Source organism: Alexandromys fortis, unplaced genomic scaffold, assembly GCF_014885135.2.
Source record: "Alexandromys fortis isolate MF-2015 unplaced genomic scaffold, M_Fortis_MF-2015_v1.1 scaffold_14, whole genome shotgun sequence".
Taxonomy (NCBI): domain Eukaryota; kingdom Metazoa; phylum Chordata; class Mammalia; order Rodentia; family Cricetidae; genus Alexandromys; species Alexandromys fortis.
The window spans coordinates 5,887,049-5,913,012 of record NW_026067910.1 but is presented as its reverse complement, the minus strand read 5'-3'; the positions used below and the strand labels follow the sequence as shown (position 1 = coordinate 5,913,012).

Sequence of the window (25,964 nt, the reverse complement as noted above, 5' to 3'; positions counted from 1 at the left end):
AGCAGAACAAGGCCCTCTGAATCAACTAAGCAAGGTGCATATGATCTCACAGAGACTGAAGTGCCGAACACAGTGCATATGTGAGTATACACCAGGTACTCTATATAATATAGGTATCAGCTTAGTATTTTTATAGGACTCTTGACTGTGAGAACAAGTGGGTCTCTAACTCTTGTGCCCACCCTTGGGACTTTATTTCTCCTGTTAGGATGTTGTGTCCAGATTTGATATGGTGTTTATAGCTACATATTATATTTTATTTTACCATGTTGGTGGTTATCTCTTAGAAGACTGTTCTTTTCTAATGAGAGACAGAAATAGAATGGATTTGGAGGTGCGGGAAGAAGGGAGGAACTGTGAGGAGCCGGGGGAAGGAAAATTATAATCAGGATATATTGTATGAGAAAAGAATCTATTTCCTTTTCTTTTTCTTATTTTTTATTAAATTTGTATTTTAAAACAATCTTTTCTCATGTTACATACCAATCCCAGTTCCCACTCCATCCCCTCCTTCTGCTTCCTCCACCTTCCCCCTACCCTAGGCTTCCCTCCACTCCTCAAACTTCTTTCTTCCCGTGTTGCTTTACATCATGTGACCTGAGAGAGAGACACCGCCTAAGAGAAGCTGCCCCAGCTTGCTGTCACAGAGTGTGCATCCTCCCTCTTAATTTGCCTTTCCTCTTTCCAGTTTGAAGGGGAAATGTGCACCTTCATTCTCAAGTCTTAGTCAGGATGGTGAGTATATGGGATTTTATTATTCTTCTTCATAGCTTTGCCAAGCTTTAAATATTTCAAAAATATAAAAGCAAACAAAAGGTGGCCACAGCAGAAGCTAAATAACAATGAAAATAAAACACAGAGGGAAGGCAGTAAGCACACTTACTTTGTGATCTTATGAATTTTGATTGTCTTAAAATAAATACAGGTCTTAAATTCCACATGAATATCCACACACTACCTTGTCCCCTAGAGGTTGTAGCACCATGTATATGTGAATTAATTGCTTCGACCGTGGGTTTAAAATGCAGAGCCCTCTTCCGATTGTTTTGAAGCCCATGCGTCTCTCAGACCTACTTGCTCTGGCTGTAAATCAACGGTATTGGCAGCTACTCAAGCTATCTCAGCGTTATTAGTGTTCAAATAACCTGAACTATACATAGATTTGCACCGATTGTTTCTTGTCCTTAGCAAACAGCAATTGTTGATTACTTTAAGCACAAAATAACTTTAAAATTTCAATTTTGTTGAGCAAATATCATTTAGAAATTGCTTTAGGTGGGTAGGGGTGCAGTTTAGGAACTGTCTGACAGAAGCAAAGCCTTGAACTTGGTCCTCTACCTGCAACAAATTACTTAGTTCTGAGCCTTTACAAAGCTCTTTTGTGTGTTGATTTGAATCATCTTTTCAAAGATGCTTTACTATTGTTCCAGGTGCCTGTAGAAAACACACAGTCCGTATGATGTGCCTAGAGTAGTTTCCTACAACCTTTATTGCTACATCTGCATTAGTAATGTAGTCATAGCAGGAGGAAAAGGTAGATCTAGGAAGCAGTTTCCTTTTCCTCTGTGAGCTAAGATGTGCTGTACATGTGGCAGATCACTAGATAGATCAGTTCTGCTACCTCATTGGATGGAAAGAACACCTGAGCAAAATTGCTTAAAACCCCTAGTGAAATCACTTAAAATCCTTATTGGCCTAGTCTTTAATGAACCAAAGTGTATTTCTAAGTCAATATTTTTGCAGTTTCATAATTGTTTATTTAATGAAAAGCTATTATTTCCTTGATAAAATAGCAACCTGTAGTTGATTATGTAATTAACCATTAACTGTTTTAAAAGTATTGCAAAGAAGCTGGTCATTTCAGAAGGTTGAGGGCTTTTATTATTTTTTAAGATAAAGTGCTTGCGTTATTTCATCAAACTAATGGAGTTACGCTTTACCTTTGGTTAGGATTTACCGCACAACACACTGTCCTGTGCATTTAGTTCTGTGGCACCTCGTTTTAATGATTAGTTAAACTGGAGATAATGAAGGTCTTATCATGTGCCTAATTAGCCATGCAGTCCCTAATGGTAGCCTAACTCATTTAGATAAAGTCAGTTTGCTGATCTGTTCTTTAAGGAGAGGTTGGAGAGGAAGCCAAGGGGAAAAGATCACTTACAGTGTGTGTGTTGAGTGCATGCATATGTGGGTGTGAGACAGTACACGTGTGAGAGTGTGCATGTATGTGTATGCATTTGTGCATGTGTGTGTGTGTTGAGTGCATGCATATGTGGCTGTGAAACAGTACATGCATGAGAGTGTGCATGTGTGTGTGTGTGTGTGTGTGTACAAAGTAGCAGTACAGTGTAGCACTGTGGCTTCTTGACAACTGTTAATACCAATTCTTTCTGTATTCACTACTAGAGCGCTTCTAATTGTTGAAGTAGAAGTTCTTAGGTCAATGCCAGTCTACTTCTCAGTTTTCTAAGTATGTGGTATTAGATCACCAAAAATTATCTCTTCCAAGTGAACTGTAAGCTGTTAAGCAGGTCTATGCAAACATTTTCACTCAACGTTTGACTTAACTGTATTTGGAGTCCTTGGTTTCTAGAGCTCCCAATGAATAACATTTATTTGTATGTTTAAGGAACAAAACCCTCTGAGCTAAAAACACATATGTGAAACAGAGATAAAAAGCATTCTTACCTCATTCTTCAGTTTGCTCCCCGAAAACCTTAAAAATCATATGATTTCCATTAGTTTGAAAGAAATTATAATTATAGCATCCAAGAAAACAAAGGGGACATGAAAGTAGCCTGTTCATAACATCATTACTGCTCAAACATCTAAGAAAATGTGCTTTGTGGGGGAAATTAAAATAAAGGATATCTCAGGAAGTCAGGTAAGATTCGAGGTAAAGAAAGATACTTTATACTAAAAGTTTGTATGTGTCCTAGCTTGTATTTACATTTTATTGTGAATATTCACTAGTAACCTGCTTCTGTAACACCCAAATTAATCTTATCATAACTCGAGTGATGTATTTTTCCCTAAGATGAATTCTTCTTTTAAGAGCTACAAGTAATTCTCAGTAACCACACCAGGAGGAAACCCAGGAACAGTTTAATTAGTCTCTTCCAGCATTCTTCTAAACTGTGTGTATCCAGAGGACTTATTGACTATAACGTCACATATTAATATCCTGCTCCTGATAGTCACTGGCAGCTTAAAACAGTGGGCTCTTTAGAGTAACATGGATTTTTGTCACAGAGACTCAAATGGGACAATTGTATCTTACTGTGATACTAAGATGGTACTCAAAGATTATGTGTTTAGTAATTATTATAGCAATTTCTTGTGTTGATAAGGTATTATTCAGATGCACAAAATTTTAAATCAACTTTCTCTTCAAAGTTCTTACATTTTAAGCTTTACTTTTTTACTGAATCCAGCCTGAAAATAGATCCAACCTTATGAAGAGAGGAGAATATTTAGAAGATACTTATTTTTATGTTACGTGTATTGGTGGTTTTGGTTGCATGGATGTCTGTGCACCATGTATGTGCTGTGCCCATGGAGGCCAGAGATGCACTAGGTGCCCTGGACTGGAGATTTGAATAGTTGTTAGTTGGAAGATGTGGGCCTGCTGCAAGAACAAGCGTCAACTCATAACCCTTGAGCCATTTCCACAGTCCCTGAGTAAGAGCAAATTTAAAGGCAATACTGTTTCCTTGAATTCTCCTCATTTTGGGGGGCACTTAGTTCACTGTAACTTTCTCATTATCCATTAAAATTATATAATTTACCAAGTGGTATAGACCATATCACGACAATATTCTCACAAAGCTGACTTTTGATGATCAGAAGAAAAAAATTCATAATAAGCAAGGGTTACAAAGTCATCTTATTGAATAGACATCGTACATATTTAAAGAAGTGCAGAGATGCATCTTGAATATGACATCACTCTACCTTGTCAGGCCCTTTCCAGAATAAACGGAGTGGTAGTATGCACTGCTCTCTTTGATGCCAATCCCATAGTAATGATACCTACAGCAAGACAGGAGCCATTTCTGTGTTAGTGAGAGAGAAAGGAGAAGTAGGACTAACTGAGCCAACCCAGTAAGGATTGCCACCCACGAAAGACACTCCCTGGGCAGTACCACTGCCTACCTTTCCTCCATGTTTTCCCATCCACACACATCTGAGGTCAGGAAGTGGATGAAACTAAAGGATGAGGACATTTCCCCTGGACTCCAGACTAACTGTATTTTAAAATGTTACTTTTGGCGTTGCCATATAAGTTTAAAGTGGATAGAGCAATGACAGGTGTGTACTTCAAGCGATTCTTCTGACAACAGGAATTTTTTTTTTTAAGAAAAAGAACTTGGTGTAGTAGGTCCATACCTAAACATTTCCATGGCCCAGAACAGAAGTACATAGAATACCAAATTACTTAAAAATATAAATCAATTAAATGAGCGGCTACATAAGATATTACTGTGCTATTATACTTACTGCACACTCATAATGACCTAAAAAAACAGACTTGACTTTAGATGTTAAATTAATTAATTAAGACCTGATCAAAGAATTAATAAAGACCTGATCAAAGAAAATACAGTAACAGAAATCATTAAACAGTGATTAATAATTAATAATAACAGCAGTACCTAAACTATTCATAAACTGTTTTTGATTCTTAGACTCCAGATGATCGCTTGATAGTGTGGGGGGAGGGCACACCCTTACACCACTTATCAGCTCTTGCTTTGTTCACTTGTGGGGAGGAGTACTGCACACCCCAGATCTTTCCAGCATTCACGAGTTTCCCATAGCCACTCTTTAAGGTCATGTACACATGAGTAGGACAAGGTGACCTCCTGTGAATGGGTTGGGAGCAGGTCTCCAGGGCTCAAGGAAACAAAGCTGTTTAGATGAGGAGTGTCAGGGCTTCCAAGGCCCCAGGGAAGAGATGCAGTCAGGATGTAGGCATTCATTCTGAATATGGAATTCCTGATGCTCTAGGAAAGCAAGCAGCTGAAGGTCACTGGGATCAAAGCCTCCAAACACAAGGCCCATAGCAGTGAAGCTGTTTCTATTGACTCAAGGTTACTTGAGTTAGATAGTAGTTTAAAATCTAATGTGTCTCTATATATACACATCTGTACATTAAAATGATGTTATAGATGAAAAACAGGCAGACCGATATTTTGTAAGTATGGAAGATTTAAAGTCTGTTTGGGATAGGAAAACTGTAATCTGTTAACCTGAATGGAAGACTCCCATAACTATTCACTTTCATAGACTGTTAAAAGCTATGCCTTGTGATATGACACAAGAGGATCCCTATGGTGTATTAAAACAAACAGAGAGATGGAAAAATAATAAGTCTAGGAAATCTCAGAAATGTTGAACTGATTTTATGGTAAAAGAAGCTGAATTAATAAAGACCTGATCAAAGAAAATACAGTAACAGAAATCATTAAATAGTGAATAATTAATAATAATAACAGCAGTACCTAAACTATTCATAAACTGTCAGATTTATATGAGTTTGGTCAGAGGAATTAGGACTATGATCTTATGGGTTTGAAATCAGTACTGTTATTTCCATTTTCAAACTTTAGAACTAAAACACCTGTATAATGTCACTGCATTTGAAGAAATAAACAAGAGGCACACAAAGACAAGAGAGTCTTTTCAAATGGAAAAATATCATAACTTCGTGTTCTTTTGCAAAGTTCACTGTTTGTTCTCTAGAATTTACAATTTAAACAACTGTACTTAAGTCACTTGCTAAAGCAATATATGCTAAGCATGACTTCAAACGCTGATTAACCAATGAGAACTCTTATCTTCTTGTTTCACATCTCCAACCCCCATTTCAACCTATAATAAAATAATTTTATCCCAAAGTAAAGTGGGTTTGCCATACAGTCTATAAAGAACTACATGGCCTTCACAAGTGGCAGACAACCAGATAAGTCAGAGAGGTAGCCATGAGTTCAATAAACATTAGAGTGTGTTTATCATGTCTGACCATTGTGATAGTTGCCAGAATAATGATGAACAAAACAGACATAGAAAGTAAGACCAGCTGTTCATCCCAGTTCATGGCCTCTTGAGCTAGATGCCTGCTGGTCCTGCTTTGGTGAGCACACTGATCAGCACAGAAGCAAGTACATTTCCAGGTTCTAAAATTACCTGCAGTTGGATTTGTTTTAAATTGCAACATCCTTCAAGATCTTGGCTAGTGTGGATGTGTATTCTTTTTCTTCAGGACATTATGATTGTTTCATGTGCACTTACCACTTCCTTATTTTTAGAAAAATGATTTTGTTGTCTACTTTTTTTTACTTATCCAATCATTAGAACAATAAAGTTCACAAATGGAAGATTCGTCTCTACTTGAATTCAATGTCAAGATTTTGTGCATTTTATTCTATAAAGAAACGTAACTGACATATCAACACAGACACGAAAGAACTGACTTGGTCAGTGGCCTTCACCTCCACAGAGGAGAAGTAGCAGCTTTTCTCATTAGTAATGTCTCCTTGTTTAGGATCGATGAGATGACCAAACTTACGCTATCTATACCGTCTTATGAGCATGCCCGGAGATAGGAAACTATGGAAAGAGAATCTTCTTTTCTTCAAATGTATTCTGTGTTCTGTGTGCTAGAGGAGGATCTCTGTCCTGGAGGAGTTAACAGTCTTGGAGCAAAAAGAAAAAAAAAAAAAGAAAAAGAAAAAAAAAGAAAAAAAACATGCAAAGAAAGGTGGTTCAAATTAACACACGCTACAGTTGAAGTGGGTGCGAGCAAATGATAATAGAAGTTGCCGCCACTTATTGCGTTCCTACTAGTGCACAGAACTTTGTACATACATGATTCCAAATGTGTTCTATAAGGAAAATACTATCCCAACTTCATAACCAAGTTTGTAAAAATAAGTAATTTATGTTAAATTTTACTTATTATCTTCTTGTGTATGTGGGCACATGATGCGCAAGTGTGTGTGTGTCCTGTGGTGTGACTGTGAGTGCCTGTGTGTGGAGACCGGAAGGACAGCAGCCAGGAGTCAGTGCTCTTCTTCCACCACAATTTCTAGAGAAAGCTCTCCATTGTCAGGCTTGCATGACAAATTCTTTCATCCCATGAGCCATCTTGACCAACCCTGTTGTTCATTTAAAGGTTATTTAACAGCCTTATGGGATTGAAGGCAAAATTCAAAACCACAGAGAGCTTCACTCCTGAAATGTAGCAGATAGAATTGGTTTTGGATCCCAAGCTTACTCACAATTAGAAATTCTTAAGTCAAATATAGTTTGAATACGTGTGCACTTGTGTACACTCTCGGAGTCATTGTGAGTTAGAGTACCACAAATCACAGCAAGAATCTCTAAGACCTGCAACATTGGTTGGGATGGTTTATATTTGACCTTCCATGTGTAAACAAAGCCTTCTAGATTGCAGGCTTCCTGTAACGGGAAGTCAATAAACATGCTGAATACAAGAATGAATATATGGAAAAAATTTAAAGGTAACAACATGCCATAGAGAAACTATAAAAAAAATAACTTGCCCATTAAGGTCAAGGGTATACAGTCATGTATCTGTTATCAGCATAATTGAAACTTTGGTAGAGATCAACATATTTTATCTCCTGTGATATAAGAATATCTGATTACTCCTTTCAGCCAGTCATGAGCATGTTGTAAACTTATCCATTTCTGTCTGGATTACTTGCTCTCCATAAAGAGCTTGTGCTGGCTCCTGCCTTTGCTTTGTTGAATTTTTCACTGGGAATGTCTTCCTTCCTTCCTGGGACAGGATCTCTCTAGGTCAACTTTGAGGCATATTGTTATCGTGTGGAACTGCCTAGTTCTGAAGGAAAACTAATCTCTCTGTCCACTGAATTCCACTCTTGGCTATTTTTCCCATTGTGGCCTTATCCCTGAAATCATTAGTATCTCCGTCCATGGCTTAAGCACTAAGATTTGAGGAAATCCTCAAACATTTATAAATCACTGTGTTCGAGAGATTTGAAAACCAATAAAACATAAACTTTCTTAAGGCCAATAGTTTTTTTTGTAAGCAGCTGTCACTGTGAATTTCCATGTTACCAATAAACCACTTGAACAAAGCAAAAGTTGTATGTTTAAATACTGTGTAGGGCAGACTTGAGGGTAGTATGTTTAGATAGGAAGCTGCTGGCGACACATTTCTCAGAGTTTTATGCTGTCCACTGCTGGGCTTCATACCTAGCTTCTTCAGGAGCAAATAGAACAATTGTCTCCCCTTAAGCTTTCTTTTGGTCTGGCAAAGCACCTGTTATCGTCTTAGTGGTGATTTAGTGTCTTTCAGAAAAGAGAAGAGATAGTGCACGAGCTCCCCTGCCTCCCTAGAGTTAAATATAAACCCCGGAAACCCGGGACGAGCGGGTTCATGCAGGGCACGAACAGATCCTGCGTCTCCGCTGCAGCCTTTTATAACACCGTTTTGTCATTACTGGGTTCTGCTAAAATAAATCTTGCTAGGAAATGTTTCCAGGAATATTACAACAGAAGAACATACGCTAATACGTGATAAGTAAGAGTGAGACCTGCTTGACTGTTTTGATCTATGTATCTCTACCTGCTGCTTGTTTAATGGGCCATTCTAACACTGCACGGTCCTTTATCACTACATAAGGACATCCATTTCACTAAGGGAAAAATGTTACAAATACCACTAAAATTCTGAGCTATGTTCTCTAGGGAAAAAAAGCTTATCCCCAAATGAGTCTTTCTGATTTGCTATCACACTTGTGTTCACTCATTAGCACCAACTGTCCTCTGACATGTGCCTTATGTCAAGTGACTGATCTCGTTTTCAAGTTATGAACACACAGGAATGATTAATTCTTGGGCTCATAATTTAACTATAACAGCTTCTCAGTACACTAAGTGGAACCATTGCGTTTCTCTTTCACAGCTAGCACGCTCACGTTATCTCTAGTGCGTCCCTTCATTGGCTGAGCGGCATATACCTGTGCTTCCATTGCTTCTTTTTCTCATCAGATCGCATATAGAATTCCCGAAACATATGTTCCCAGCGAGCTAGCTGCCCTGATGTTAGCTGTTTACACTACACAAATGATAACTGATAAGGAAATGATGCAGCTAAGCTGCTCAGGGACTTGCAATAACTTGCTGTGATAAGAGCAGCTGTCATATCAGTTTTATTAACCCACTAAATCACCACTAATAAATAAGATAATAGCTCTTGCCCATCATGTCTGAAAACCAAGATTTGGTTGATCAAAGTCTACCCGAAATTAAAATGTAACTGACTCAAACAGTCCACCATGTGCGTGGTATCTATAAATGAGCTCACCTAGCCCCCCCCCCCTTACTTTGTTAGGCTATTTTGGGCAAAGACAAAAACAGGCTTGTTTTGTTCATTTTGTATCCCCAGAGGCTAACTACCACTGAGATTGCAAATATAATGCTTATTAATTAATATTAATAGTGAAAAATTTTGACATCAGATAACCTATCTTATAATTCTTTATACCTCCAAAGCTCTTTAGAACCACGCTTTGTACCTCAATTCCAACTGAATGTATAATTCTTTAAATATTCATAATCAAAAAATACACTTCAACTTGACTCTGTGGGACCTATAGAATTTCATTTTTGAAAACTTAAGTTTAAAAATGTTAAAGAAAGTACAGCTTTATGTATTATTTTGGAATCAAAGGAGGAGGAGAAGGAACGTGAAGATTAAGTTGGTTTCTTTCCTGGTTTCTACTGATATGCAGAGTATGTTATTGAGGCTGGGAAAATAAGACTTACAAACCAGTAAGGAGTTCACTGGATTCAAAGAGACTCCCACGGTCACTTTCCTACACAGATTGGGGTTTCTCACTCCTGGTCACAGAGGCCATTGCTCCCCAACCTGTAGGTTCCACATATTGCTATTAGATGCAAAGAGCCTTTGCTCCGTGAACCCCAAGTACATCTGAGGTCAGTTTCAGACACCATGGAACACTTTTCCTGCCCAGAACACAGAAGAATCCTTTAGGTCAGTCATCATCTAGCAACAGTTCCAACTGACAATCCCAAATGAAATATTTAAACATTAGATAATCTGTGAAAATATGATAAATTTGAAATTTTACTTCTGGAAGCAATGATCATCAGAATATTGCATAATATTAACATTTTAAGAAGCCATATGATGAAGTTAAAATTAATTTTTGACAAGTTCATTTATATTTTAAACTAATTTGACAAATACTCAACAATTATTTAGAGTACTGTATTAAATACTACAATTGCAATAAAATGACTTGAAATTCTGGAAGGAATCATGATACCCTGATTTTTCCAAATAAAATTATATCATTTGTATTTCTGTTTCAGTTGTCTATATTTGTATAGACATAAGGTATTTTTAAAAAAATTAAAATCTATTAAATATTTAACACCTAGCAGAAATAATGGAAGATAATGTTTTTGTACAGAGGATTCTTAGGGTTAAAATTAAGGGTCTGAGAATTCATTGGTGGCACAAATTTGCTTTCATATAAAATATATATTTCTAGAATTAGTGAGATGAGTAAATTACAGAATTTATTAGAGAAAAATGTATTTATCAGAAATAAATTAGAGAAGATTAATAAAATATTTTTTCTTTGAGGAAGAATCTAATAGTAATGAATCTTAAGAACTGTTAGAGCAGTAAAGAATTAATAAAACTTTTAATTAAAAAGATAAAAATAGTAAAAAGTTTAATAAAGTAATTATTTTGCTAATTTGATTGATATTAGAAACAAGTGGGTTTCGTACTTTTACTACTTAGAGCGTAAACTTTAGAGCAGTTGAACCTTTGTATAAATGCCACTATTGTTAATAGGTTGTATCTTTGTGGCCTTAGGGTAGTCAATAACCATCTAACTACAGTTTCCTTATTTATTAAACATAATAGTTCCTATCTTGTGTTATTATTGGAAAGATTAGACCTAATGAAAATGCATATATACTTCTGTGTACAATTCAATAAACAATAACTTTTCATTGCTTTGTCAATTTTGATGTCTTCAGTCACAATTTTCTCTTATAAAAAACATCATTTCAGCCGGGTGGTGGTGGCGCACGCCTTTAATCCCAGTACTCAGGAGGCAGAGGCAGGCAGATCTCTGTGAGTTTGAGGCCAGCTTGGTCTACAAGAGCTAGTTCCAGGACAGACTCCAAAGCTACAGAGAAACCCTGTCTTGAACCACCCCCCAAAAAGTATCCTTAAAAGATTGAAAGTATATTTGATCTTCCATTAATATTATTCATATATTATTTAATTCTCAAAGCAATGATATAAGGTATCACACAGCCACTTTATTGATAGAGGCTGAGTGATCTGTCCAATTGTCACACAGCCATATATGAAAGCATAGATTTCACTCTGATTTACCCAACTTAAACTCATGTTCCAACTATTAGGCATGCTGTCTTAGATGATCTTCCAAAATAAAATCTGAAGAAGTCATTAGAAACAAAATCAGGTAATGTTTCCTGGATAAGAATAATCACATCAAAGCATTACCATTTCCAAGATGTATCTTGCTATATCTTTCAACATATGTAGTTTACACAAAGGACATTGTTTCTACTTACAATATATAAATGCCTGGAAGGGTGATAGCCATGTCATAAAAAGCAAATGGTATATCAATAAGGCCAAAAATTTCAAGTTGTTAATGCCTTGAGCATGTCTATGTCTCTTAATTATCCAATAAGTTGCCAGAAGTCTCCAAATGTTGCTATATCAACGCAAGAACTAGAGTGTGGCTGTGTCACAATGGCGGGGTTAATGATTCATCCCTAATCCTAAAGGCTCCTTCTGGGATTAATTGACGTCCTCTGCAGCCTGCCCACCCATCCTCTTGTAGATCCCGTCAAGAGAATTGCTGGTGTTGCTTTGCCTCTTTGCCCCCTATCTCTCTACTGCAAACACTGTCAGATCTCAGCTCCACTTACACAAGACAGTACTTTAGAAATCATCAAACCAATCTGAGCCAAACAACATAAAACTAACTTGGCTAGAAGAAAAAGGCTTTTCCCCCTTCTTTTACTATTGTGGTATTTTATTCTTCTTTCATAGGCCATAGTATTTTCTAAATTAATCAAAATCAGCAAAATAAGTATTGATTTACATACATTATTTGTGAAACAACAGAAAGAATTAAAAGTGAATCAGACAAAGTATCTGTTCTCAAATTATATCTTCCTATTATAATATAGGAAGAGACTAAATGTCACATTGAGATAGGTACTAATAAACAGTTATGAGAGTGCAAAGAGCCTATGCAAATGAATAGAATAAGAGAATATTCAGAAGAGAAGGCTCAGAAACCATTCCTTTAAGTATCTGAGATTTCAAAATACATACAAGGTTCAAGGGTGTCCTCAGAAGGGAAAGCTGCCACAGAAGAGAGACAAGACAGATGGGGCGATTTAAAGGCCACTGCGGTGGTAATCTAGTGACAACATAGAAATATCCTGAGAACTGAGCAGTAAACAGGAAGATAGGGAAAAAAGGTGGAAACTAAGTCATAATAGACTTTGAATATCGAGGTAAGAAGTTGTCTTTAAGAGTAGAAATTGTGAAGCAGTGAGATGTTTAGTTGGTAAAAATAAAACTTGCTGCCAAACCTGATGAACTGAGTTCAATCCCTAGAATGTACATGGGAGAAGAGAACTGACTCTTGAAACTTATTATCTGATGTCCACATGTGTCGTGCATAGTACATGTACACACACTCAGCAGTGCAGAGAGAGAGAGAGAGAGAGAGAGAGAGAGAGAATAGATACATGATTTTAAAGAGTTGAAATCATGAGCCTGTGAAAGTCCTTGAGCATGGGAGAGATATGGTTCAGTCAGAACTTTGGAATCTCAATGTGAAAATATTGTATTTATTTTGAGAAAATTAGGAAACAGCCTACCTCAAGACCCAGCAATACCACTTTTGGATATATACCCAAAGGATGCTCGATCAATCGTACCACAATGACATGTGCTCAATTATGTTCATAGCAGCATTGTTTGTCATAGCCAGAACATGGAAACAACCTAAATGCCTCTTGACTGAAGAATAGATAAGGAACATGTGGTAAATTTACACAATGGAGTACTACACAGCAGAAACAATAATGACATCTTGAAATTTGCAGGTAAATGGATGGATCTTGAAAACATTGTATTGAGTGAGGTAATTCAGATCTAGAAAGACAAATATCATATGTATTCATTCCTAAGTGGATTTAGACATAAAGCAAAAGAAAAACAGCCTATAATTCATCATCCCAGAGAACCTAGACAACAAAGAGGACCCTAAGAGTGTCATGCATGGATCTAATGTACATGGGAAGTAGAAAAAGACAAGACCTCCTGAGTAAATTGGAAGCATGGGGACCATAGGAGAGGGTAGAAGGGGAGGGGAGGGAAACAGAGGGGAACAGAGAAAAATATGTAGCTCAATCAAAACAAAACAAAATAATAGATCAGACTGGACAGAATAATGCTTTGGGTAAGGAGTAACATTGATGCATTACTAAACCTGTGTGGTATGAGTGAGGGTTAACCTGATCTTCTGAGTGGGACACCAAATAGAAACATATTCTTTAAAATTCTGCATGCAAATACCCAAAGGGCCGAAATTGACAAAGGATATCTCTTTGGAGCCACAGTTGAAGGGAGAGAGTAATGTAAATCAGTATGTTATTAATCCTGAGAACAATGTAACTTTTTTAGACTAGTAAAAAAAAAAAGAAAGATCTGATTCTGCTAGAAAATGAAAACATGGACAGAATAATCACTGTGAACATGAGCCTGTAATGGAGATCTTCAGAGAAAAGTATGGAAGAAAAGCCAAGGATGCCAAGAGGCAGGCTGCATACTGCTTATTGTATGTTTATATTTACAGTGATATTTGTATTTATAGGGATGAGAAAGCAGGTTATTATGAATGCTATTTTTCTTGAATAGGGAAGGAGATGATAAATGACTGAAATGATCATCTGTGTGAGAAAAGGCTCAGAAAAACTTGAATATATGGCAGGGCTCCCCTTGTCCTTTAGGGGATGTTGTTGGTCATCCTAGTCATTAAATTTTGTCTTGTATATTCATTGTTCATGACCCTGGTTACTTCAACAATAGCTTAAAATCATGAAAACTATTCACTTAACACATTTCAGGAGAAAGCATGATAGATACTATGAGTAGTCTTTGTAAATTTTTCTTTCTAAACCTTATTCTTTTCTACACCCTTTTATTTTTCCCAGTTTATCTACTTCATCAAGAAAGAAAATACCTGATTCTAGTCTAGTCACTGATAAATACAATAGCTACAATATATAATAAATAAATACAAAGGAGAAACCTATTGTCCCGGTCTTACTTTGAATGTCCTCTTGTTCCAAGTCTTCGTGTTGTCAAGAGGGGAAATTTTTGGCGAATTGTCTAAAAAAGAAAGAAAAGGTTTTTAACCTGTGTAGTTCTAATGCAAGCCACTCACACCATTACTCCTACTTAAGAAAGTACATGGCAGACTAAAAAGAACACTTAAACTATAGGAAAGTAATACATACATGTTGGTAAGAATTGCACCAATTACCATGGAAGTGCCTACCAAGATCTATTTTTGCTTGATGTAACTACTGAAGCCAAGGTTACTTTATTTACACACACAGGAGGGCTGTTTAGATTCCTCAATGATAATTCCATTCAGAGGTTTACCCACATTAAATATCCATCACCATTCTGAAAGGCTCCTTGGATCTTAAGAAAGCTCCATGGAAAATCGGATGAGTTAATTGCTTCTAGTTTTATCAAATGTTCAAAGTGCTCTATGATTCCTACTTAAGGACCGTTGCCATAAGGTGGACTCAGAGAAATGAGAGTGCTAACATGGACATCTGAAGCTGTCTCATCCAGCTTCAGAGGGTTCACTGAGCCATGAGGAGACTGATTATCACGTATCCAATAAGCTAATCACAGGTATGGTTAGATTCTAAGTCCACCAGTACCACACTGTATATCACACTGTCTGTGTAAGAAAAACTATTTTTAAAAGTAATTAAACTACTTTTTAGCATTATTTTATTTTATATGTATGAGTATTTTACCAGTATGTATGTCTGTGTATTACATTTATGCAGTGCCCATGGAGTCCAGAAGAGGCATGGGATCCTCTGGAATAGAGGTTCATCTGAAAGAGTAGCCAGTTCTCCTAACCACTGAGAAATCTCTTATGCTCCAAAATAAATTACTTTTTGAAAGTATACAGTTGGGTCACTTTTAAAGTGGGTTTTTTAAAGTGGGGGGCTAAGAATAATGATGCATGCCTATAATACCAGCACTCAACAGACTCACCAGGAGATCACAAGTTCAAGGACAACCTGAGCTAAATAATGAGTTTAAGGTCAGCCTGGGGTACATAGGAATATCTTCGAATCACTTGCCTCATCCTGCCCTGAAAACCCACGGAGCTGGACCATAACATTCATTGTTTTCTAGATAAGGAGTTGTCTAAAGGCTAGGATCTGAACTTTGGAGATAAAATACTTGAGATCCAAACTTTCTACAGTTCTACTAATGTGCCTTAGATTATCAGAATACTTAAAAAGATTTCAGTGATGAGTTATTTTACCAAGAAATTAATATCATTTCCTGGTCCTCAAAATGACATGAACATATATAAGTCATCTAATATCAGATTCATAGATTCCCATCCTGAAGATAGTATATTAAATGACAGAAATTTAACCAATCCTTTCATAAAAAATATTATGAAACAAAAATTTAGAAAAGCTACTTAAGTAATAGAATAAAAATCTATTAAAAACTCAAAAGTTTGGACAATATAAATAATGAGAGCTTGCATTTATGGGTCTCCTTCGTTTACTTTTACTTCCCAATGTAATTTAACTATATTCTTGAGTGCATTCTCTTTGAAGGAATATGCTACTGTTTTATGGAGCTTGCCTTGAGCTCACATTAGATCTGATAGCCCGTACTCGGTGACTCAATAAATCAAGATAGAAACATACACCGCTCCAAACAAACACTAAGGAATTTCACTTATGCTTGTAAAGCAAACGGTTTAACATTCTGTAAGAGAACTCATTCAGGTGAGTTGGCTTACACATTGTCTACCTAATATGTTAGCTGTCAGGTAGTATTAGCTAATATATGTCATATACCTTTCCAAAGGTGGCCGCACAAGCTGGCTCCAACTTCTCTTTCCTGCAGAAATCTAAATAGTGAGCGTACAGAATGCACCGTGGGAGGCAAACTCCTTCACACACTATGTAATTGTCTTCAAGCCTGAGAGAAAAGGCCAAGAATTAGGTCAAACCTTTTAACCATTACCTCCCTGTCCCCTCGATTACTTAATGCTCATTTTGAAAGCAGACTGTACAAGTGAGTCAATGAGCAGACGTAAATGGGCTTTGTTTGTTTTGGATGTTATTTAAAATGATACCAGAATAAAATAGCCCCAAACTATGTGCTACAAATCTCAAAATTGTTGAGAGAAATTTGAATGCGCTGTCCATAAAAAAAAAAAATCAGAATGGTGATGGATGTAGTCCTTACTCTGCTGTCACTCTCTGGTGGTTACGGAATTAAAATGTAACAGTGCACTTTAAAAATGTGCACAAAGGTTATGTATAAGTGTTAATTAATTTCCTGAGAAAGGAAATTCTCTTGATGATCCAACTTAACTTGGAAATCCCTAGGAAAAAAAAAGTTTGAAAGCCAGAAAGAGAAGGAAGGTCCTGCCTCAAGTGGGTAAGCAGACCTTGTTGATTCCCCCAAAAAAGACTTTAAGCCCCTCTGAGGAGTGGGTGGGAGATGGGAAGGGGAAGTAGGAGTTAGGAGAAATGGAGGGCAGAAGAACTGGAGTTGCTGTGTAAAGTGAAAAGTATTTTCTTTTTAATAATAAAAAAAAAAGAAGAAGAAAGGCCTGAAGTAGTAGCAGACACCCTCTCCTGATCTGGAGAAGCAAATGACAGCTTCTAAAGAGGCCACCTCTGAGAGAACGAATGGTAGGTGACCTCTGGGAGTTGAGGGGCTGAGTTTTGCAGTTCAGGGAACAAATTCTCTCAACAACCAGTGAGATTCGAGAAACAACAACTGAATATCTCTTGAAATTCCAGCATCAAATAAATAACTTCTTAATTTCTGTCTGGCCATGAACTTAGTGTTAAGGTAACCTGTCTAGACTCCTGACTCACAGAGGCTCCAAGACAACATGTTTGTGTTGTAAGCAAACACACACGTACCACTACATAAACACAAACAAAACATAAAGACTATTTTTAGAGGAGTAAGAACCGTCGTGATCACCTGTTAGCACCATTACAAAGTGATGCTAATGTAAAAAACCACTTCTCCCAGGCCACCGTGGCAAATACCTGGTCTTACTTCTTTTTAAATCTTCAGTGTTCAGTAGCTTACTATTTGATCTAGGACTGTGATTGATGAAATTGAAGATGCTATGTTTTTAAAAGAACATCCTCAATTCAGAAATAATGCCAGGTTTCGGCTTGTCAATGCTCACACACCCTTACTTTCATCCACCAACTATTTCTGAATCCTGGACAACAAGAGAAAACATGGTACTGCATTGTTTGGAAAAGACACCAGAGCCGGGCAGTGGTGGCGCACGCCTTTAATCCCAGCACTCGGGAGGCAGAGGCAGGTGGATCTCTGTGAGTTCGAGACCAGCCTGGTCTACAAGAGCTAGTTCCAGGACAGGCTCCAAAACCATAGAGAAACCCTGTCTCGAAAAAAAAAAAAAAAAAAAGACACCAGGGTAAACTCACTTTATTGAAGCTGAAATGACGATCCATTTCCACTCTCAAACCCTTTTAATGTGATTAAACCTTTGATCATCTAAAGAAGCAATGTATCTCTGTGGAAGTCTCTAAATATAACACGTACAATCCCAATTCTGCAGTATAGATATAACTATATAAACTTTGGAAATCTGGGTAGATTTCCATTTAATTTCAACTAAATGTAATGTAATGAATACATTCGTACTGCACTTATCTGAATGACAATCTAGAAATGAAAACTTCTAGGTTCTATTCCCACTTTTTCTAATAGTCCAGTAAATTGTTTTTACTAAAATGTAATTATACTAATTTCATGCTTAATAAAATCATAATCATTTGCAACACAAGAGAAATGCAATATGTAGTATTATTTAGATTAAAATTGGGCGAAGTCTTGAATGACTTCAGATTTAATATACTCTCAATATATACTCTCAATACACAAAGTAAAAGTCAAGAGACCCATTCAATGGGTTTCAGATGCCAATTATCCTTTTAATTAAAATTATCCAAACCATCTAGGAAGCAGTATTTCAAAACAAATAAATTTGCCTACCCAAAAATTGAATAGCAAATTCACAATAAAAGTTTAGTTAATTAGCCTATTTTTAGTTTGATTTTCAGTTCTAATTTTAACACTCTCAAGACTCTATAGTCGTACAGATTTCTCAAAATCCAGATACCTTAGTGTTTTAACTTATGTTTTTAGAAGACTAGGAAAATAAAACAAAAATGTAAGTGCTTTATATTCTTCAAAATATGATAATTATTAGGAGAAATGACTATTTAAAACTCGCATTTTTAAAAGTAGGTATACAATACCCATAATCTATTTATTTGGGTAGTTGTTTTTATAGTCATTGTTTGGTTTACAAAATACTGAGTTAAGCTAGATATACCTATGACAAGAATTTTAAATAAATCCAAGATTGTTTCTATTCACTCGATTTGGACTAAACCTGATGATCATACAAAATCCTTTAAAATAAAAATAAAATCAAAAATTTCCCAATTGTCCTGATGACAGTAGTTGTTTCCTATGTATTCCAGATAATTTTATTCTCAATTGTTTACAGCTCCAGAGTATTTTCAACTAGTAATTGTACCAACAAACTTCGAAAATCACAACGCAACTTTACAGGAATATTTGTTTTGAATTTCAGATGTTGGAAGGGTTTGAACATACAGTTTCAGAACTTCCGGCTATGCAAATTAAAACTTAACGATTAAATAAACAAAAATAATAGTTACTAGCATTTATAGATTTTATTTTTCGAATTTTTTCTAACCTCTAGATAATACTAGATATATAGGTAAACAGAGAGGTAGACAGACAGACAGATAAATGATAGATAGACAGAATAACTAATCAGTAAGTAACCTTATACTTATTATTCAGAATTGTGGGAGAAATTTGTGCCCTTAATTCCTCATATTATGCAAGGCTTCTTAAAGCCTTCTTACTTTAGATTCCTCTTCCATTTAGACAAGTGTTACCAAAACGCTCTTAATATTTAGACCTGGTGATAATCTCTTAGTTTTAAAAAATATTGGGGGCAAATTCAGTTGTAGTGCTTTGCTACACTAAATCATATATATGATTTACTATAAAACTGAATTTTTAAAAATTATGACAGCTTAACTGACTTGTCCATTTCTTACTTCTCACTCAGTCTACCTATTTTCTAACTGACACAGGATCTGCCCTGCTGTGGATTAACGCAGAATTAAGGTCCTTCCACTTTTTGTTATTTTGAAGGATCATATCTCGAGAGCATAAAAATACTAAATAAATACATTTCATGTTGAGCAAATCATAGAAAAAAATCATCACTGCTTACATGTGAAGAACCTGTGGTTTTAGTCAAAAATATATCCCGTTTTGCATCATGATCCAAATACAGATCGTGCGAATAGGCAGTGAAAAGAAACCGGATGCATTTCTCATGGGTCTTTCAAACTTTTAGAGAGAAGCAAGTTGGGAAAAGCCAGGGTCCTAGAGACACAGGTGCGCGCGACAGGGCCGGCTTACCACTGCAGGGTGAGCTGAGTCTGCTTCTTCTTGTCCTTCATGATCTGGGTGATGCTCTTCTTCTGAGAGTGCTGTGGGTCCGGTGCTTTGGTCTTGTTCTCGTGAGCGTCCACATCCTCTTCTTCCGAGGAAAGGTTACCATTGCTTAAATGTATCTCTGAGGGCGAGTTTAAGGGGTGACAAAGAACGAGGAAACATGCATCAGTCCGGTGGCTTCCACAGCTACTTGCTGTACGTTGGATGGGGTGCCCGAGCCAGCAGAAGGAGTTGAGCAAAGCCCTCGGAGTTAATAGTGTTTTCATTAACATTTTTCCTGGTGAAATGAGATGGTCCCGACAGAGTACCCTACTTCTATGTGTATTCGGAGTGGGTTTATATTTACTGTTGGGCGCCCTTGGGACTCAGCCTCTGCCTGGCAGCCAGGCGAGAGGAGCACTCACCTGATTTGACTCCCACCTGCAGCCTAGGGTCTCCGCCTTTCTCCCCGCTGCCTGCGGCGCCTGCAGCTGCTCCCGCGTCAAGGTACGCACTGTTCTCGGGGTAGACCAGCAAATCCTTGCCCAGCAGCTGCACGCAGCACTCCTCCGCGATTTCGGACGGAAGTTGGGGTGAAGGCTGCTCCTGCACGAAGGCGTCTTCCAACTCGGGGACCTTGTCCATCCTTTCCAGCGCTTGGAACTCAGCGTGCGGAGCTTTGCCCAGCTCGGTGTTGAGCCCCAGAGTCCAGGGGCGGGGCGGGGCGGGGCGGGGTGAGGCGGGGCTGGGGACGTGTGGCCTCTGGGCAGGGAGGAGGCCGCAGGCTCAGAGCCCCCCTGATGGCGGAGAGGGGACAGGGTGAACAGGTACCGCACAGATGGCAGGGTGTAGGAGGGCGGAGGCAACGCTGCTTTTTTCCAAGCATCTCGGGTCTGGACAGAAGCTTGCTCCCCGCTTACTTCCTCACCTGCTCTCAGTCATACCTGAGCTGCTTTCCTCTTTGCTCCTGCTCTCTCACCATGTTCTGGGTCCAGAACTACTTCTCTATGGAAAACTTGCTGAAGGATCCCAGAAAGCTTAGCTCTCCTCTCTACTGGGACAAACAACTTAAACTGTCCCCATCTCTATTCCCAGGTATCCTAACCTAGGCACCTGTCAGGGCAGCCTTGACTCTGCAAGCATAGAACAGCAGGGAACAAAATTCAGAGTACCACCCTGTCTTTGGCAGTCTTTGCGCCACCTTGGTCAGGTATGTTTCTGGAATAATTCAAGGATAGAGGAGCACCCTTTTGAGTGACTTGACGGCAGAACAGTCACATCACACTGCTCTGCACTGCACACACTGACTTGGACACTTGGGCCTCATAGCCCTCTCAGCTGTGGAGGTTGAAACAGATTTGCATCCCATACAATTCCTCGTTTCATGCCGAGCAATGATAAAAAAATAAATTTTTATCTTAATTTAATAACATTTATTTATTAACATAAATAAAATTTAATAGCATTCCAATTCAAAATGACAAAAGTTGTGTTTGTTTAAAGTTAAGTTGGATTCTCTTTAAAGAAGGGTGCTATGTGCGGATTTGGGATCCAATTGCCTGGCTGAACCATGGTTTTCCTCATTCTATTCTGTGTCCTTTTGATCAACAGATCCCCAGGAAAAGACAGGACCCGGCAGTTGTTTCATCCCAGCCAATCCTATATCTTCTTTGGGGGAGGTATTAGAAAGAGATATCACTCTTGAATTTAGCATGAAATAGCATTAAGCTGAAATCACACTGAGAAAACAAAATGAGACCCAGAGTGGCAGATATAGCTGAAGGGCCAGGTACACGGAGGGAGCAGTCTACTCAAGATCAGCGGTTCCCCCAGGGCAGCTGAAACTGTTCATGTGTTGCAGCTTCCCCATTTTCAGCAGCACTTGCTGGAAAAGGCATCTCCTCTTTCAAAGCCCTTCTCACAGGCTTTCTGTGGCTGCTGAATGCAGGCTGGAGCCACATATTTACCCACACACCCAGTGTTCTGTAGCTATTCCCTACGTAGGACAACTTGGCATATTTGTCTTCTCTACCTAGCGTCCTGAAAGCCTTGGAGCCTGCTTAGTGTGTAGGGTTTTTCACTTCAATGCTAACACGTACAATGCGCTGCCTTTACCGAGACACACTTAGGTGAATTTTGCAATGGAAGTCCTCTTTGTGTTTACAGAAGGGCTCTATCCACTCATGCCACATAACCATGAGCAAAATGTTCAGAAAATGTTTGGCATTTCTCCTTTAACTTTAAAATGCAGACCACTTGATATCCAGAAGGTGTGCTTGTGTGTGTGAGTCATAAGACACTAAGTGAATATTTGGCAATTTCCCAACTGAACTGATCGATGGAAGTGCAAACTAATATCTTGTAAGGCCCTAAACAAATTTTTGGCCATAATTTAAAGTAAACTGTCTACTTTACAAAACACCACTGAAGTACTTTGTGCTTCTTTTCAGAATTAGGGATTATTTATTTGTAGGTGTGAAACAATTAAAGGTATTAAATCAGTAATCAATAATCTTCCGGCATTAAAAATCCCAACATGAGGGGGCTTCAATTGTAAATTGCCCCCAAAGTTTAAACAATTGCTGCCTACCTTTCCTACAGGGATACAGTGACAGCAGTGCTTGGATGATGAGGCAAGACTGCTCTCATCCTAGATGACCATGTGTGGTTTTAATAGCCCCTGTTTCCATGGGGATGTGCTCCAGGATCTCAGGTGTTACTTGAAACTGCAGGTGGAATAAAACTCTGCTGGTGTCTTTGTTCCCTATATGTTCTGCAGTGTTGCCAAATGGAACCAAATCCATTCTGTTCTTTCATGTCTCATGTACTGGCGTCTCCTTGGTCTCTCTAGGCTTTCATTTGGGGGCCACGAGAAAGTAAAACATGGGTTAATGGAACTCGAGTCATGTTGTACTACATCAGTCCATCATACAACCCAGAAAGCATAAACAATGAAGATATAGTATCAAAGGGATACTGTTCCTTACCTAGGACATCAAGATGTACTAGTCTCTACCAAGTCCTTTGAAAGCCTGTGAGCCTGCTTAGTGTATAGGGCTTATCTCTTGGTGCTAATGTATTCATATACCCAGACACATTCCATAATGGAAGTTCTCAGTGAGAGCATCTGGGGGTAACTGATAGGTGAGTAAGTAGACTGACCAAGGAAGACAGGCACTGAATGTGTGAGCATCCTCCAGTGGCAAAGGGGCCAGAGCGAGCAGACAGGAAGAAGGTAAGATATGTGCATAACCATTCTTTAACCATTGCATTTCTAGCAGGGATGCTTGCCCATAGGTATAAGATTTTACACTCTTCAGCCTTTGAATATGAACTTGTACCATGCCTCTCTAGGAGAATTCCAGGCCTGCAGTCTCAGACTACCACAGCCTCTTTTCCTTGTCCCAAGGTTTCCAACTTCTTGAACTAATCTGGTACTTGTTTCCCTTGTTCCTAGCCTGAAGTTGGCCACTGTGGAACTATTTCTGCCTAAAACTACATGTATTCATACAATGAACCCTCTCAGTACAACATGTATACCATTGGTTCTATTCATCTGGGAAACAACGCACAATTTTTGACAAGGGAAGAAAGTCAACCCAATGAAAACCTTTCAATTTACACTGCTAAAGCTTTATAAAAGAGTGTAAAAGAGTGGATGTAGACCCACATTTCATACAATATCCAAAAATCAAGTTAGAGTAAACCTGTAAGAATATAATATGCAACTGTACAACCTTCGGAGACCTTGACTTATCCCTGGCTTTGACCCGGGCTTTTAAACACAATGAGATGCAAGAGGCTAAAGCAACGTATATAAACTGGATTCCTTTCAGAATTATACACCTGAAGGCTACCAGAAAGGTAGTCAATCTGTGTACACAATGGGAAAATATTTAAAAGTCATTTCATAAGATTTCAATATTCATAATATATAAAACCCTTTGCAGCTCCAAAATCAAAAGACAATACCCTGATTTGTAAAATGAGCAAAAAAGGACTCAAACTAAAGAACGTGGAAGGATTTAATATAATCAAAATATATGAGATTAAATCCTCAAGGAAACATATATATATATATATTAAAACAATGCTGTGAAAATATATTGAGCATCACTCAAATTAGGAAAATGTAAGTCAAACCCACAGTTGAGGACCTATTTATACCCACAAAGGTTGCTACAATCATAAATACAAAGCAGAGAAAATAATTGTTGGTAAGATTGTGAAGTCATTGGGACTTTCATCCATTGCTGGCAGAAATATAAAACAGATGAAAATAAAAAAGGTGAACATATAATCCCGTAATTTCATTCCTAGACTCTAATTCCACTCAAGCAAATGGAAACTAATATAAAAATGTTCACAATAGCATTATGAATAATACTAAAAAAGGTGATGGAATACAAATGCCTTATTAGTTGCTGGATAAAGAAATTCAATGTGGCATGACATACAAGTTAATAGTATTCAGTCATAAAACTGAGGTATGAATATATGGTATTGTCATGTGTGATCGCTAAGAACATTTTCAAACTGATTTCAAAATTTCACATACAAAGGACAACATATTATTACATTCACAGGAAATAATCAGAGTAAGCAAATCCGTAGTGACAAAAAGAAAATTAATGTTACTGTCAGAACCAGAGGTTGGGACAAATGAGGAGTTACTCTTTAATAGTTCCAGGCTTCCTTTTAGGGCATAATGAGATTTTTCTTGAATTACGTAGTGGTGACGGTTGAATAGTGTGTGCACATAGAGAACTATATAATTGTACACTTTCAAATGGTTCAATTGGGGCATTTTATCTCAATAAAAATACTTTAAAACAAGGAAGGCGATATTATGAAGAAAAAGCTAAGAATCTGCTACATTCTGGCCAAGTAAGGAATTACCATTTCATCTGAGAAGGGAATGTACAATGCTTGAAATTTTCCCGATCTTGAGTTTTAAAACAGGAGCTATCGATCTTGAAGTACACAGGCCCAGGAGATAATTCAGTGTACTAGAACCTTCACATGGTTTGGTGTTATACAACTACACATGTGTGGTCCCGTGCACACATGTGCACGCACACACACACACACACACCTTGTAACAAATGCACTTGGCAGTTTAGGTTTTTTTTTTTTTTTTCGAGACAGGGTTTCTCTGTAGTTTTTGGAGCCTGTCCTGGAACTAGCTCTGTAGACCAGGCTGGTCTCGAACTCACAGAGATCCGCCTGCCTCTGCCTCCCGAGTGCTGGGATTAAAGGCGTGCGCCACCATCGCCCGGCATGCACTTTAGTTTTTTTAACCTGTACATATTATGCATGCACGCCCCTTTCCAAATAGTACAAGTAGGATCTGTTTTCAAGCCCTAAACCCTCCAGCTAGATTGGCTATACTCACTCCCATCTCTGAACAATGGCATAAGTATCCAAGGCCTTGGTAATGATCAAATTTAGATGGTTTCTAGGTCAGTGTATTCTCAACATGGCTAGGAATGAAGAAAGAAAAACCATTCCAGACTGAACTTGTTTTGGGTGCATATGCAGCAAGACAAAACTGTGTCCTCAAGTGACCTTTAAGCGATAATTCCTTATTGACCATCTTATGCCTACACAAAGTAGACATGCATATAATTAAAATCAGATATACTTGGGGAGAGGACATCTGAAGCTAAAAAAAATTAATGTGTGACCTAGTGTATCAATCAAAATAGACAACCAATAAAATTATGCCACTTGGTAGCTTGAACCTCCTCTTGAACCTAACAAAAGGAGGCCCTGAAAAAATAATCAAGGCCCTTGAATGTCTTCACTAGTGTGGCCCTTTGTCAATCTTAACAATGTATCGCTCTTTAATCTATACTATCTCTTAGCTCCAAATAAAAGTATCTTGCTTCTTTTACAAATCTGTGTGGGCCCTTATTTCCAATTCTTTGAATAAAAGAAAGTCCAAGAACTTGGAAATACCTGCCTAAACCCATCAACAGAGGGCAACCTTGCTTTTTAGTCAGGTAAACATAAACTAATTACGCTTCTGTTCCTTTACAAGCTGCTT

At 37.9% G+C, this 25,964-nt stretch overlaps 1 protein-coding gene across 1 annotated transcript in view; it reads right to left on the bottom strand.

Moving 5' to 3' along the window:
• Positions 1-20,586, bottom strand: part of Rfx6 (regulatory factor X6) — a 52,188-nt gene extending 31,602 nt beyond the window's left edge. Inside the window, exons 1-6 of the mRNA XM_050138143.1 lie at positions 20,341-20,586; positions 19,901-20,057; positions 16,228-16,351; positions 14,424-14,485; positions 3,955-4,032; positions 2,689-2,716 (exon numbers count right to left, since the gene is read on the bottom strand). Of these exons, the coding sequence (XP_049994100.1) occupies positions 2,689-2,716; positions 3,955-4,032; positions 14,424-14,485; positions 16,228-16,351; positions 19,901-20,057; positions 20,341-20,560 (669 nt within the window). The 5' untranslated portion in view covers positions 20,561-20,586. The remainder of the gene's footprint in view (positions 1-2,688; positions 2,717-3,954; positions 4,033-14,423; positions 14,486-16,227; positions 16,352-19,900; positions 20,058-20,340) is intronic.
• Positions 20,587-25,964: the final 5,378 nt, after the last annotated feature.